Source organism: Telmatherina bonti (genome assembly GCF_933228915.1).
Source record: "Telmatherina bonti genome assembly, chromosome: 10".
Classification (NCBI taxonomy): Eukaryota; Metazoa; Chordata; class Actinopteri; order Atheriniformes; family Telmatherinidae; genus Telmatherina; species Telmatherina bonti.
This window is the reverse complement of record NC_136628.1, coordinates 22331487-22345934: the sequence shown is the minus strand read 5'-3', so window position 1 is coordinate 22345934 and position 14448 is coordinate 22331487. Positions and strand designations below refer to the sequence as shown.

General features: G+C 42.2%; 1 protein-coding gene across 1 annotated transcript in view; it reads left to right on the top strand.

Moving 5' to 3' along the window:
* mtnr1bb (melatonin receptor 1Bb) overlaps window positions 1-12648 on the top strand; it is a gene marked incomplete at its 3' end in the record, with an annotated part of 47267 nt that extends 34619 nt beyond the window's left edge. Inside the window, exons 2-4 of the mRNA XM_079248125.1 lie at window positions 11259-11377; window positions 11499-11843; window positions 12226-12648. Of these exons, the coding sequence (XP_079104251.1) occupies window positions 11259-11377; window positions 11499-11843; window positions 12226-12648 (887 nt within the window). The remainder of the gene's footprint in view (window positions 1-11258; window positions 11378-11498; window positions 11844-12225) is intronic.
* Between the last annotated feature and the right edge of the window lie 1800 nt (window positions 12649-14448).

Sequence of the window (14448 nt, the reverse complement as noted above, 5' to 3'; positions counted from 1 at the left end):
AAGACAAATCCAAATTATGGATAAATTCAAGGATGCCATAATACCAGTGGGCCATAAGAGCTAATTTGTTTGTGAAAATGGTTTGGGAATTTGGCCCATTGCGAGTGAACAGGTTGAAGACAGTCCCAAGCACACATGGGAAAGCACACATGCATTAAGCGATGAGCAAGATGTTTGCATGTTTTGTTTGATATGCAGAATTCTCCAGGACGCATAATGTTCTGTTGATGATTTAGCACAAAATATTCCAGTATGTATGTTATATACATGTATATTGTAAGGACTTTGTAGGATTACAGCATATCCTGAAGTCCAATGTATTTTAAATATCTGTTGCATTTTTACAGTAAAATATCATCTCATCATTATTTACTCTGTAAATTTAGCAAAACACAAATGTGCTTTACCTTTCTTCTCTGTAAGTAATGCTTTTTCAGTGAAACAAACACAAAATAAACATAGACCCACCTGAATCTGAAGCCTGATAATAGCTGCACAGCTGAAGTAAAACTCAGGTAACAATTGTTATTTCTCATCTTGTCAGTGCAGTGGAACACAGGGTCATTTTATGGGTGACACATTTCACAGTTTTGCACCTTTTTGAATGAAAAAATGCTTTTGACAGCTCTGTGATAATGGCCTGAACACCTTATAAATCTGAGAGCAGGCAGCTGAACTCTGACTTTGTGGTGCTGAGGTTGGTGTAGTTGAATACGTAAAGAAGAGAAAAACACACAAATTTACCAGAAATGCTTTATATATAGACATTTTTAGCTGACAGTTTATGGAAGAGACGTTTGTTTTACAAAGACAGCTGACAACTTCTGTATAAACTTAAATTTAGTTTAAAGGAAACAACATCGTCTCCAACATACCTACAAAAAAAATTTTTTTTTTTCCTTCTTTGCACATTGAATTTGGTTATGTGATTATGTTACTCCTATTTATTCTACTCTTAAGACTGTTTAGTTATAATATTCTTTTTTTTTATTTTGAAATATATACTTTTTCTTATTAAATATATACAATTACATGAAGCTGATCTGAACTGCTATGAAAAAAACCAACAAAACCCCATAAAAACTGCTATATTTATTCATTTTACATGATTTACTTATCATCACATATAAGTTTCTGCAGATGTTATATATGTCATGGATACTCTTGTTTAAATTGAGTAATCCCTACAGGACATGAAAGTACTTTTGCTTTGGGAAAGTCAAAAGTAAGTTTAACTGCTCTGCATGATAGTTGGATGCTACCAGATAATAAAAACCTTCACAAGAACTATTTTTCTTGCGATTAAATGTCTTGTCCTTATATTTCCATATGGATGCGTGTAACTCTCCCTCCACTCTTCATGTATGAGTTTTTTCTATGCCTGATAAATATTTGATTTAGGACATGCATGAACATCAGACATAACACATTTAGAATCTTTCTGGACAGTAAAGATTATTTTTGCTTTATCACTTATTAGGGCCCACGGGGGTTTTTAAATATTGCAGCCCCACTCACCCTTACCTTAACAAATATAGCCATTTGTATTCAAAAACACTGGAAAGAAGAAGTAGAGTTGGATAGGAAATCTCTGAATATAATTTAATTCATTATGGTGCATTTCCCATAAAGCCAAACTTTTACTAGACATTTTTCTTATCAATATATATATTTATAGGTTGTGACTGGCCTCTCCCTGAGCCGTCACCTTATCGTGGTGGAGGGGTTTGTGCGTCCCGAAGATCCTAGCAGCTATGTTGTCGGGGGCTTTATGCCCCTGGTAGGGTCACCCATGGCAAACAGGTGTCTAGGGGAGGGACCAGACCAAGCATGGCTCATAGACCCCTATGATGACGACCAACCTGGGCATGAATGTTCCCTTGCCCGGACGCGGGTTACCGGGACCCCCCTCTGGAGCCAGGCCTGGAGGCGGGGTACGAGAGCGAGCGTCTGGTGGCCGGGCCTTCGGCCATGGGGCCCAGTCGGGCTCAGCCCGAAATGGTTACATGGGCCCCACCTCCCGTGGGCTCACCATCTGCGGGAGGAGCCGTAGGGGTCGGGTGCAATGTGAGCTGGGCGGCAGCAAGGGGCGGGGACCCTGGCGGTCCGATCCCCGGCTACAGAAGCTGGCTCTAGGGACGTGGAACGTCACCTCTCTGGTGGGGAAGGAGCCTGAGCTTGTGCGCGAGGTTGAGCGGTTCCGACTAGATATAGTTGGACTCACCTCAACGCATGGCTTGGGCTCTGGAACCAGTACCCTCGAGAGGGGCTGGACCTTCTTCCACTCTGGAGTTGCTCATGGTGAGAGGCGCCGAGCAGGTGTGGGCATTCTCATCAGCCCCCAGCTTGGTGCCTGCACGTTGGGGTTTACCCCGGTGGATGAAAGGGTAGTTCCCCTCCGCCTCCGGGTGGGGGGACGGGTCCTGACTGTTGTCTGTGCTTATGCACCGAACAGCAGTTCAGAGTACCCACCCTTTCTGGGGTCCTTGGAGGGAGTGCTGGAGGGTGCTCCTTCTGGGGACTCCATTGTTCTGCTGGGGGACTTCAATGCTCACGTGGGCAATGACAGTGAGACCTGGAGGGGAGTGATTGGGAGGCATGGTCCCCCCCCTCTGAACCCAAATGGTGTTTTGTTATTGGACTTCTGTGCTCGTCATGGATTGTCTATAACGAACACCATGTTCCAGCATAAGAGTGTTCATATGTACACCTGGCATCAGGATTCCCTGGGCCGCAGTTCGATGATCGACTTTGTAGTCGTATCGTCGGACCTGCGGCCACATGCCTTGGACACTCGGGTGAAGAGGGGGGCGGAGCTGTCAACTGATCACCACCTGGTGGTGAGTTGGCTCAGATGGTGGGGGAGGAAGCCGGTCAGAGCTGGCAGGCCCAAACGTGTTGTGAGGGTCTGCTGGGAACGTCTGGCTGAGTCCCCTGTCAGAGCGAGCTTCAATTCCCACCTTCAGCAGAGCTTCGAACATGTCCCGAGTGAGGCGGGGGACATTGAGTCCGAATGGGCTGTGTTCCGTGCCTCTATTGCTGAGGTGGCCAGCCGGAGCTGTGGCTGTAAGGTCGTTGGTGCCTGTCGTGGCGGTAATCCCAGGACTCATTGGTGGACACCAGCAGTGAGGGATGCCGTCAAGCTGAAGAAGGAGTCCTATCGGGCCTTCTTGGCCTGTGGGACCATGCAGGCAGCTGATGGGTACCGACGGGCTAAGCGGCATGCGGCTTCGGCTGTTGCCGAGGCAAAAACTCGGGCATGGGAGGAGTTCGGCGAGGCCATGGAGAAAGACTTCCGGATGGCTTCGAGGAGATTCTGGTCCACCATCCGGCGGCTCAGGAGGGGGAAGCAGTGCTACATCAATACTGTGTACAGTGGAGGTGGGGAGCTGCTGACCTCAACTCGGGACGTTGTGGGTCGGTGGAGGGAATACTTCGAAGACCTCCTCAATCCTACCAACACGTCTTCCCATGAGGGAGCAGAGCTGGTGGACTCAGGGGTGGACTCTCCTATCTCTGGGGCTGAAGTCGCTGAGGTGGTCAAAAAGCTCCTTGGCGGCAAGGCCCCGGGGGTGGATGAGATCCGCCCGGAGTTCCTTAAGGCTCTGGATGCTATGGGGCTGTCCTGGCTGACACGCCTCTGCAGCATCGCGTGGACATCGGGGGCAGTACCGCTGGATTGGCAGACTGGGGTGGTGGTCCCCCTTTTTAAGAAGGGGGACCGGAGGGTGTGTTCCAATTACAGGGGAATCACACTCCTCAGCCTCCCTGGTAAGGTCTATTCAGGGGTCCTGGAGAGGAGGGTCCACCGGATAGTCGAATCCCGGATTGAGGAGGAGCAGTGTGGTTTTCGTCCTGGTCGCGGAACAGTGGACCAGCTCTATACCCTCTCTGGGGTCCTGGAGGGGGCATGGGAGTTTGCCCAACCAGTCTACATGTGCTTTGTGGACCTGGAGAAGGCATTCGACTGTGTCCCCCGGGGGCTCCTGTGGGGGATACTCCAGGAGTATGGGGTACCGGACCCCCTTGTACGAGCTGTCCGGTCCCTGTACGACAGGTGTCAGAGCTTGGTCCGCATTGCCGGTAGTAAGTCGGATTCGTTTCCGGTGAGGGTTGGACTCCGCCAAGGCTGCCCTTTATCACTGATTCTGTTCATAACTTATATGGACAGAATTTCTAGGCGCAGCCGAGGTGTTGAGGGGATCCGACTTGGTGGCCTCAGGATTGGGTCCCTGCTTTTTGCGGATGACGTGGTCCTGTTGGCTTCATCTGGTTGTGATCTCCAGCTCTCGCTTGAGCGATTCGCGGCCGAGTGTGAAGCGGCTGGGATGAGAATCAGCACCTCAAAATCTGAGACCATGGTCCTCAGCCGGAATAGGGTGGATTGCCCTCTCCGGGTCGGGAGTGGAGGAGTTTAAATATCTCGGGGTCTTGTTCACGAGTGAGGGAAGAATGGAGCGCGAGATCGACAGACGGATCGGTGCGGCGTCTGCAGTAATGCGGGCTCTGCGCCGGTCTGTCGTGGTGAAGAAGGAGCTGAGCCAGAAGGTGAAGCTCTCGATTTACCAGTCGATCTACGTTCCTACCCTCACCTATGGTCATGAGCTGTGGGTCGTGACCGAAAGAACGAGATCTCGTATACAGGCGGCTGAAATGAGTTTCCTCCGCAGGGTGGCCGGGCTCTCCCTTAGAGATAGGGTGAGGAGCTCGGTCATCCGGGAGAGGCTCAGAGTAGAGCCGCTGCTCCTTCGCATCGAGAGGAACCAGTTGAGGTGGCTCGGGCATCTGGTCAGGATGCCTCCTGGACGCCTCCCTGGTGAGGTGTTCCACGCACGTCCCACTGGGAGGAGACCCCGGGGAAGACCCAGGACACGCTGGAGGGATTACATCTCTCAGCTGGCCTGGGAACGCCTCGGGATCCCCCCCGCAGAGTTGGCAAATGTGGCTGGGGAGAGGGAAGTCTGGGCTTCCCTGCTTAGGCTGCTGCCCCCGCGACCCGACCCCGGATAAGCGGCAGAAGATGGATGGATGGATGGATGGATGGTTGTGACTGGAAACTACATGCACAGACACCACACACCGAGAGTTCCTACTGATAAATGTCTTCAGTAATTTCCACAATGATAGTGGAATTCTTTGGGGTTCTCTCTTTCTATTCATTGCTGTTTAAACTGAGTTAATCCAAGCATCTATTCTTTAGCTTTACCTGTAAACAAATAAATAAAAATTTAATACAAATCTATGTCAAGACCAAAGATACCTGCATCTTCAGTCTAACAAGTTGTTACATTCTGATTACTTGAGTATCAACACTTTGTAATTATTAGTGACTTCATGTTTTACATAATGAATTTCAGTAAGTACAACTTATACTACTACATATATGTGCACATAACTTGTTATCCCTGTGTAAAACCTTTAAGGAAAAAAATGTTGGCTGTAATGAGGTCTGTTCTGTTGATCAGTCTCTACCTCTTAATCCATAATGTCTTCTAAAGTACTATGCTGCTTTCTACATGCTTTACATCTGTGCTAACACAGCATTCATGATCATTAAGACAGCCCACTGCATGCAGAAAATCTTATTCAATCATGAAGCTAAATTAAATTAATATAGCTAAGGCTTATAGATTTGTTATTACAAAGCACAAAGGTGTAGTACACACTTACATGGAGTAGAACAGTTGGTTCAGTTTCATCCTGACAAGTTATTTATTACCTATAACCGCTTTGCTGATTGCATTAAGTCTCAATTTAAATGCAAGAGACATATATTTAACTGTAATTTATAGCTATTCTAAAGAGCTTTAAGATGCTGCAATGTTGTAAATACACAGTAAATGTACAGCAATTGATCACAACCTAAGAGGGCATATTTCTGTTCCCTTGATAACTTCACACAGGAAGTGCTGAATTATTGTCTCCTCTTTGTGAATTACAGTACATAGTGACATTTCTAGGTTGACACTGAAGCCCTGTGTGCACTTTCTACACTTACAGAAAAAAACGTGAAAGCTAGGCACAGCTATGGTACAACTATAAATAAATTACTGGCGTGCTTCATGCACTTTTGACATGGTTAGATGATTAATGTAGACACCACAAGCTTCTTTAAATCCTTTGAGAGATGAATGAGGACTCAACACACAAAATCCTTCACCAATCGTGAGTTTAAGAGCTAATATATATATATATATATATATATATATATATATATATATATATATATATATATATATATATATATATATATATATATATATATATGTATGGACATATTATGTATATAAATATGTGTATATATTAGGGCTGTGATGATTGGCTTTTGTCCCAAATCAATTTGATTCCGATTGTTTCTACTTGATTTAAATTTCAGTTAGGAAAAAACACCACAGTAGCCAGATCATCATTCTGCTGCTATAATGCCCAAGAAGACAAGTAAAGAGATCAATAAAAACAACACTCTGAATGAACTCTACAGTAGTTGTAAAACATCGAACTTTAATTTTTGAATGTTATGTAATCCATTCTAAATTTAATAAATTACATGTTGAAGTAGGATTGATAAACATTGTTGACTGACCATAAAATTGGAAAATTTTGTTAATAATTTGAATTCGGGGTTGGACTTAATTAAAAAAATTATTTAGATTAGTTACAGGGTTTGAAATTATTTAATATTGATTAATCACATTCTAAATGCATAGCAACATTGTTTTCTTAATTAAATAGGCATTAGTAGAAGACTGAATTCCATAATAGACACAGACATTAATATTTTAAAGTCAAGCTTGGAAATGCATTTATTGCATTTCAAATAAAAAAACAGTAGGAAAAGACAGAAAACATCCCTGGGCAGAACGGAACAGACCTAAAGTTACTGTCATTTTAAGTACTAAAACCAACAGCTCTGGCTTTTCACTAACCTAGTTTGAAACTCATTACAGTACTTTTAACTTTTTAAGACATAAGCCAGGATGGGATCAGCCTGGTCATTGAGCTCTGAATGCAGCTTGGAGCTGAGTGAGGCTGCCGTGTGGGGACGGAGGCTGTAGTCAGTGGCTTTGGACATGGGAGGGGCTTGTGTAGCAAATACACTTTAGTGAGAAGTGTAAATGATACTCAAAACTCACTCTAAAACATTGACTAAAAATGTTGTGCTGAAATTAGGCTGGAAGAAGACAGCCTAGTTCTGATGTATTCGTCAATACAATTGGTATATCAGGAAATCGTGCATTAACAAAAGTTCCACATGGTTTGGAATGCAGGCTGCAGTGAATGTTTTTCAAGAGGTAATTTAGTAATATATCGCAATTTACACACTAAAGTCCAACCTTAATTTGAATTATTTTTATGAAAAATTACCTCAATATTGCAGTTCTTTTTTTCTAAGTGTTAAAATGAGTTCCATAGTTATCTTGATATGGTTTGGAAGTGCGTGTTCTCTAAATACTTGAGCCATAGAGCTGTCAGTGGTACATACATTAGGATTTTATTACTGATGAACATCTAGCATAGATCACCTCCTTAAGTGTAGAAAAAGTTATCATGATAAAATGCTCCAATCCAATGCTTTAAAAATTATCTCATTATTTATGACACTGTATTATGTCAAACAAAGCAGTGGTGGATAGAGACAGTAAAAATCTAGACAAAGAATTGAGCAGAAAGTCAATATTTCAGGTGCTGCTCAAATAGTATTAAACAGTTGTCTCTTTCATTTAAGAACACTACAAGGGCTTACATTTAATTATTATACTTAAGGAAAATGTGTTCATTGAATAACTCAGCTTGTCAGACACGTCTGTAAGCTAATTATGTGCAAAATTAACCCACCGCTGCTAAATGTCTGTCTGTTACTGGGACTGCTGCAGTTCATGCTGTGTGGAAGTGGATATGTATATGTTAATACGCCCAATCGAATCAGATTGCCATTGTTAAAATGTCACAAAAAGGCAATATGAGGGTAATTCAAACATGACACATTTTGATTTGCCTTCCAGTTTATGGAAACCACTGCATGTCTGAAAAGAACTTTACCGACAAGCTGAATTGTATGTCTTGATGATTTAAAGTAGCGAATTATAAAAATGAAAAACAAACAAACACGCAAACAAAAAAATAATAATAAAAACTCTTTTCTGACCAGATGGTATTTATTTCTGCTCTAAAGTTTGACATTTTATTGTCTGGAGGCTAACCTGTGAGGCTCTACAACTGTCAAACCAAAGATCAGCAGGGCTTGTTTTATATTTTGATTGAACTCTTAAAACGACAGGTATACATGATAAAATATTGTCAACAAAACTTTACGTTAATGCAATGGACTGGCAACCTGTTCAGGGTGTACCCTGCCTCTCACCCAATGACTGCTTAGACAAACTCCAGGTTCCAACCCCTTAATTGGACTAAACGGTTGAGAAAATCGATGGATGGAAAACCTTACAATCAGTAAAAAATGGAACATAAGGAGTTGACATGAGCCTTAATGTTTTGGATTAGACATACTCTTTTAGGCAAACAATACCAAAGAGAAAAAAAAAATCAAACATGAAAAAATACATGAAAAAAGAATAAAGAAAAAAACGGAAAAAGTCAGAAGGAAAAAAAAGTAAATAGTTTCAAACAAACCTGGTTAAAAACAACAGAAAAAGACCATCTTTATGTACTAAAACATATAATTATGAAACCAACTTGATTATTCTAATTGTGATCATAAGGGACATGACTGCCTGTGCACAATAAGAACTTTTCAATCTGCCCCAAACACCATGGAGGAGGTGCTCTCCAGAATTGGCTTGCAATTTTATTGATGTTATTTTCGCTAACATAACCTCCAAAGAACCTGGAGGTGGGCCAGTGATCGAGACTGTGATTTTAGATCAGGTTATTCTTCAACTGCCTGCCCTTTACTGTAATGCATCCTCCAAAGGCAAACAATAAAAGAGCACAAACACACAGGTAAATGGGCTGCCAGGAGGGGTGGTACCATGAGTGTGTGAGTGTTGTGAGTATATCATTCACACCTGTAATGCCACAAGACAACCAATAGCTTGGGTGGCTAAATAAGCAGCTAAAAGAAATGAAGCAGTTTAAATAAGGAAATATGCGGGTAACTTCAGTGATTCAATTAAATTCAATTCAACTTTATTTATATAGCTTCAAATCACTGCAATGCCATCTCAAGGCGCTTTACAGACAGGAAAAAAAGAACATAATGAAAGCCAATTCATAATAGCCTATATAAGGAAACCCACAGATTGAGTTGGAGGCTCCAACTCAATCTCCCATCCTGAGTAAGCACACTGGCAACAGTGGGAAGGAAAAAACTCCCTTTTAACAGGAAGGAAACCTCCAGCAGAACCCGGCTCAAGGACAGGCAGCCATCTGCCTCTGCTGTGTGGGAGTAAAAGGACAGAAAGACAACAGACAACAGACTGTTAATCCCAGTCAGGGAGACCTGCTGAGACAGGAGACATACATGTTAAAGTGGAACTATTATGTGCATTTCAGGCTAATTTATTTTTATTTCTGAGACCTGAAGGGCTGGGATTGATCGAGTTATTGTCACAAATTGTTTTATTTACTTCAGACCGACTCTCTCCGTAGGCTGTCAGATCAGCCTGTGGCCAAAACAAGTGGATTTTAAGCCCGCGGGGCTTAATGCGGGGCTTAATGCCATCTTCCGCATTAAGCCCCGCCTCCCACCACTGCACTACATCGGGAGCGCGCACCGCAACTGCTTTCACCGTCATTGTAACATCTCATAAACAGAAGGATTAGGCTAATATGAACTCAAAAAAAAAAAAAAAAAATACAATGTCAACACATAGCATACAGCCCTACATGTTGGAACCTGAATCAGACCCTGAAAACAAAGTGGAAAACAGCAACCCACAGCAACGAATGCAGCAGGATGTCTCTCTTTGGTAAACTCACCAGCCATCATTCGAAATAACTTTATCCGACGTTTTCCACCCGCCTGATGTATTTGTACATGCCCTTGTTAACCAGTAGAAGGTAACCAATCACCAAACCTTATCCCCCGGGATGTAACAAGGATTTTGAAGTAGAAAAAACTTTCTAAAACGATGCGTTTTTCATCGCCATGGAAACCGAACGGCGCGAGTGCTGGAACTCAAACTCAAACATGCGTTTAGGTGATAAAAAACAGTGCCGTTCACATAAGGATTCAACACTGTAACACTGTAGAAAGCCCAGAAAACTCGAAATACCATAATAGGACCCCTTTAATGATGCAACACTGTTATTGGGGGGTGGGGGGGGGGGGGGGGGGGGGGGGGGGGGGGGGGGGGGGGGTAAAAGAAAGAGGTAAAGAGAGAGAGAAAGAAGCTCAGCGTATCAGGAAATGTCCCTCAGCAGTCTAAACCTATAGCAGCATAACTAAGGGATGCTAATGATCCCTAACTATAGGACTTATCAAAAAGATAAGTCTACAGCGTAGTCTTAAAGATGGGGAGGGTGTCTGCTTCCCGAACACTAACTGGGAGCTTATTCCATAAGAGAGGGGCCTGATAGCCAAAGGCTCTGCCTCCCACTCTACTAATAGTCAGCAAGGCATTGTGTCAATTATGTGGCACACCAACTGGATTTTGTGAACACAATACTCTTTGGATTACGTTTCGGAGCAGCAAGATGAAAAACGGCCTGCATGCCCCGAGTGCTGTGTCCACACGCTTGTCCTTCCACTCTTTCAAAACAGAGACTCTGCCAGGCCTGATAAAACTTTGTCTGGGGCGAGGCAGTCGGCTGTCAGGCAGAGGCTACCCACCTTTTGTAATCTTGGCATTCCCTGCCAACAATCACACCAAGCTGGACGTGCTGAGATAGGCACATTGAAAATTGCACCCTATGCAACAGTCGGGTATTTGCTTGATTTGGACAATCCACATACACGATATGAACAATTACTCCTGATTTAAGGATTTATGTTGTAATTCTTAATAGCTATAAACAATAATGAAACAAAATAGGATATGTTGTACAATTTTCTAGATGGATTTGTGCATTGTCTGTTAAGTTAAAGCATGAGTGTTTGCAGGGAGATTGACATGCTTTGTTGAGAAGATTAGGGGTGAAATCATCAAAATCATTATAGACATTAGAGGATAAATCCAGTGTTAATGGAACATTACAATTATGCCTGGTATAACACAATATGACTCATTCGACAATTGTTGGAGGTTTTGTAAATATATCTAGGAGAACTGAGATTGTCTCTGTGTCTTCCTCTCTAGGTAATGTGTTCGTGGTGAGTCTGGCATTTGCTGACCTTGTGGTAGCCTTCTACCCCTATCCCCTGGTCCTCTATGCTCTCTTCCATGACGGATGGGCACTGGGGAACACACAATGCATGGTAAGATCACATCGCTCATGTTTTTTTTTTCCTTTTCTCTTTACTAGCGCTGCAGCAACAATAAGTACGCTCCTAATATGGTCTGACTCAACCACCCCCGTCTCTTTGTTTTTCTGTTCAGGTCAGTGGTTTCCTGATGGGGCTGAGTGTCATTGGTTCTATTTTCAACATCACTGGGATTGCAGTGAACAGATACTGCTACATCTGTCACTCCTTCTCTTACAGCCGACTGTACAGCTATCGCAACACTTTGCTGTTTGTTGCCTTAATTTGGGTGCTTACAATCGTGGCCATTGTCCCGAATTTCTTTGTTGGTTCTCTGCGCTATGACCCGCGGGTCTATTCCTGCACCTTTGCCCAGAATGTCAGCAGTTCCTACACAGTGGCCGTAGTGGTGGTTCACTTCCTGGTCCCCATTGCAGTAGTTACCTTTTGCTATCTACGCATTTGGGTTCTTGTGATTCAGGTAAGTTTTCTCATTAGGTGCAAACCCCATTCAAACTCTGCCTTTAATTAAGAAAGCACACAAATTGCATGTTTTATCTCTGTCACTGGATGAGTAATCTTTTATCTACCAGAGGACACTAACTAAATATGCCAATCATTCTTATTTGATTACTAGTAAGTACAAGTAAAGCAAACTGTGAAAACTGTACAAGATTAGTCAAAGTTAGTGTTTGTTATTTTAGCTGATATGTTCAATAACCAAATAAATGGACCAGATCCCTTGAAGTATTTAATATGTGGGTATCTGTGTCTGTTTTTGTGCTTCTAACAATGAGGCAGAGAGAGGTGAGATAAGCCTAATTACATCCTATTTCTATTTTTTATGTTCCATCCATGTGCAGGTTCGGCGTAAAGTGAAGACTGAAGAGAGCCCTCGCCTCAGACCAAGTGACTTGCGGAATTTCATCACTATGTTTGTGGTATTTGTGTTGTTCGCCATCTGCTGGGCCCCACTTAACCTAATAGGCTTGGCGGTAGCAATAGATCCAACCCGTGTGGCCCCTCGCATCCCTGAGTGGCTTTTTGTGGTGAGCTACTTCATGGCCTACTTCAATAGCTGTCTGAATGCCATCATCTATGGTTTACTTAACAGGAATTTCAGGAATGAGTACAAACGCATTGTCACCTCTGTCTGGGTGACTCGGCTTTTTGTGACGGAGACATCGAGAGCTGCCACAGACGGGAGGAGCATGAGGAGCAAGCAGTCACCACCTCCGCCGCTCAACAACAACGAATCAGTCAGAGATCGAGTAAACAAAGAATGAAATCTGGATTCTTCAAGCCTTTCGAATGGTAATTCCTGTTTTATGTGATATCCAGGCAGTTGTGCAGCTAAAGAGTAACAATTAACAGATTAAACTGAAAGACATGGCTTTGTTTTCAACTTTACAGGTAGGATATAAACAGTTACCCAATTCATGGCTGAGGTTTTTTTTTTGAAAAACAAACCAAAAACTTTCAATTTAAAACCAGACTCAAGAAAAAAAAACTGAGAAAAAATTCACTTTTTTTTTTTAATCTGAAGTCCTAAGTTTTCCCTTTAACCAAATGTAACAAAAATAAAACAAAATTAAAAAAAAAAACATTTTTATATATTTACTGTTTATTACCAGGTGATGTCAAAATTACTATAATGCAACAGTATTAAGATAAAAAAGACAAGTATCAGACTGCATATAACAGAGTTTTGAGCAAAGCTTTTATAAAAAATAGTCAGAGAAACTGTATGAATCAAATATGATGCATACAGCATTAAAAGGGTTAAAGCGCTGCCGAGATGTTTTCCAGTGTTTTCCTTTTTTAAAATTGTGATTTGCATCAAGAGAGTAAACCCTTTAGAAACATGTTGTCTGGGAGAACTGAGCTATGCATTACAGTTTTATTTTGTTATTGTTACTCTGTTAATCTGAATCGTACTTTAATATTACATTTAAAATGTGATATCCTTTAATGTCTGCTGCTGTAGAATTTAAGACATATTTCACAGAAGAAGGTAATCACCACTAGTAAACACACACCTCTCTTTAGTAACTTCAAAAGCCTCAAACAATTCAACTCGCCTCACCTGAAAACTGTAGCTTAGTAAAGGAGGGAATGAGTCTATCAGTGGTTTATAGTGTAGGATCAAGTTTTACATGGTGGCAGTAACATGGTCAGATCTATACACCTAGCCTAAATGCTGCAGTAGCATATACTTTATACTGCCCATAGACTGACCTTGCACTGAAAGAACCAGAAACAAATACTTAGTAATAAATAACTATAGTTAATCAATTCAGGATAATAGTTTGCTCATGGTTGACACAAATAAAGTCAAAATTAGCACCAATATCATGTGATAGGTGCTAATGTTTAACATAATTTTATGTTTTGAAAGTCATATATGCATTTGATGTGGCAGGCGTAGGATGCCCACACGTCTATTATTGCTGCTGCTTCCATCCACCTTTACAGGACCTTACCTGAACGTCCCACTGCTGCAAGTAATTTTACTGCAAAACATTGAGAGAGTTAAATAATACAAGAGGTGGACAACAAAATGGTTTATTAAGTTAAGTAGAAGATTTTGGATGACATGCCAGATACTAAAGCAGAAGAAAAAAAAGAAGTGGAGCCAGGTTAGGAAATTGAAAATACATATTTCAGGTCCCTTTTGCCCCCTCTCTACTGTGCTTTAGCTTCAAATTTAAATTCCTTCCTGTGGAGAAGGCTGTCATGCCCCAGGAGGCCAGTACAACTGTATAAGTGGAAGTGATTTTAAATAGATATGGTGTGTTCAGATTAGATGAGAAATAGAGGACCCCACCACCACCCTACGCCTTTTTCTATGTATTTAACTGTCTTGTCTGTTTCATGTATTACTGTCAGGGCACAGTCAACTTCAGCAGATCTGGCAAGAAGTTCATTTTATTCCAGTTAACGAGTTCAGCTTTAATTCCTCACTAATCATTATTAAGCAGTAAGATAATATGATGCCATTCTGAAAAGGGCAGCTCTACAGTGTGATTACTTTTTTGATCCCTATAGTAGATCACAACGCTGTTGTTTTTACATAGAAGATCAAA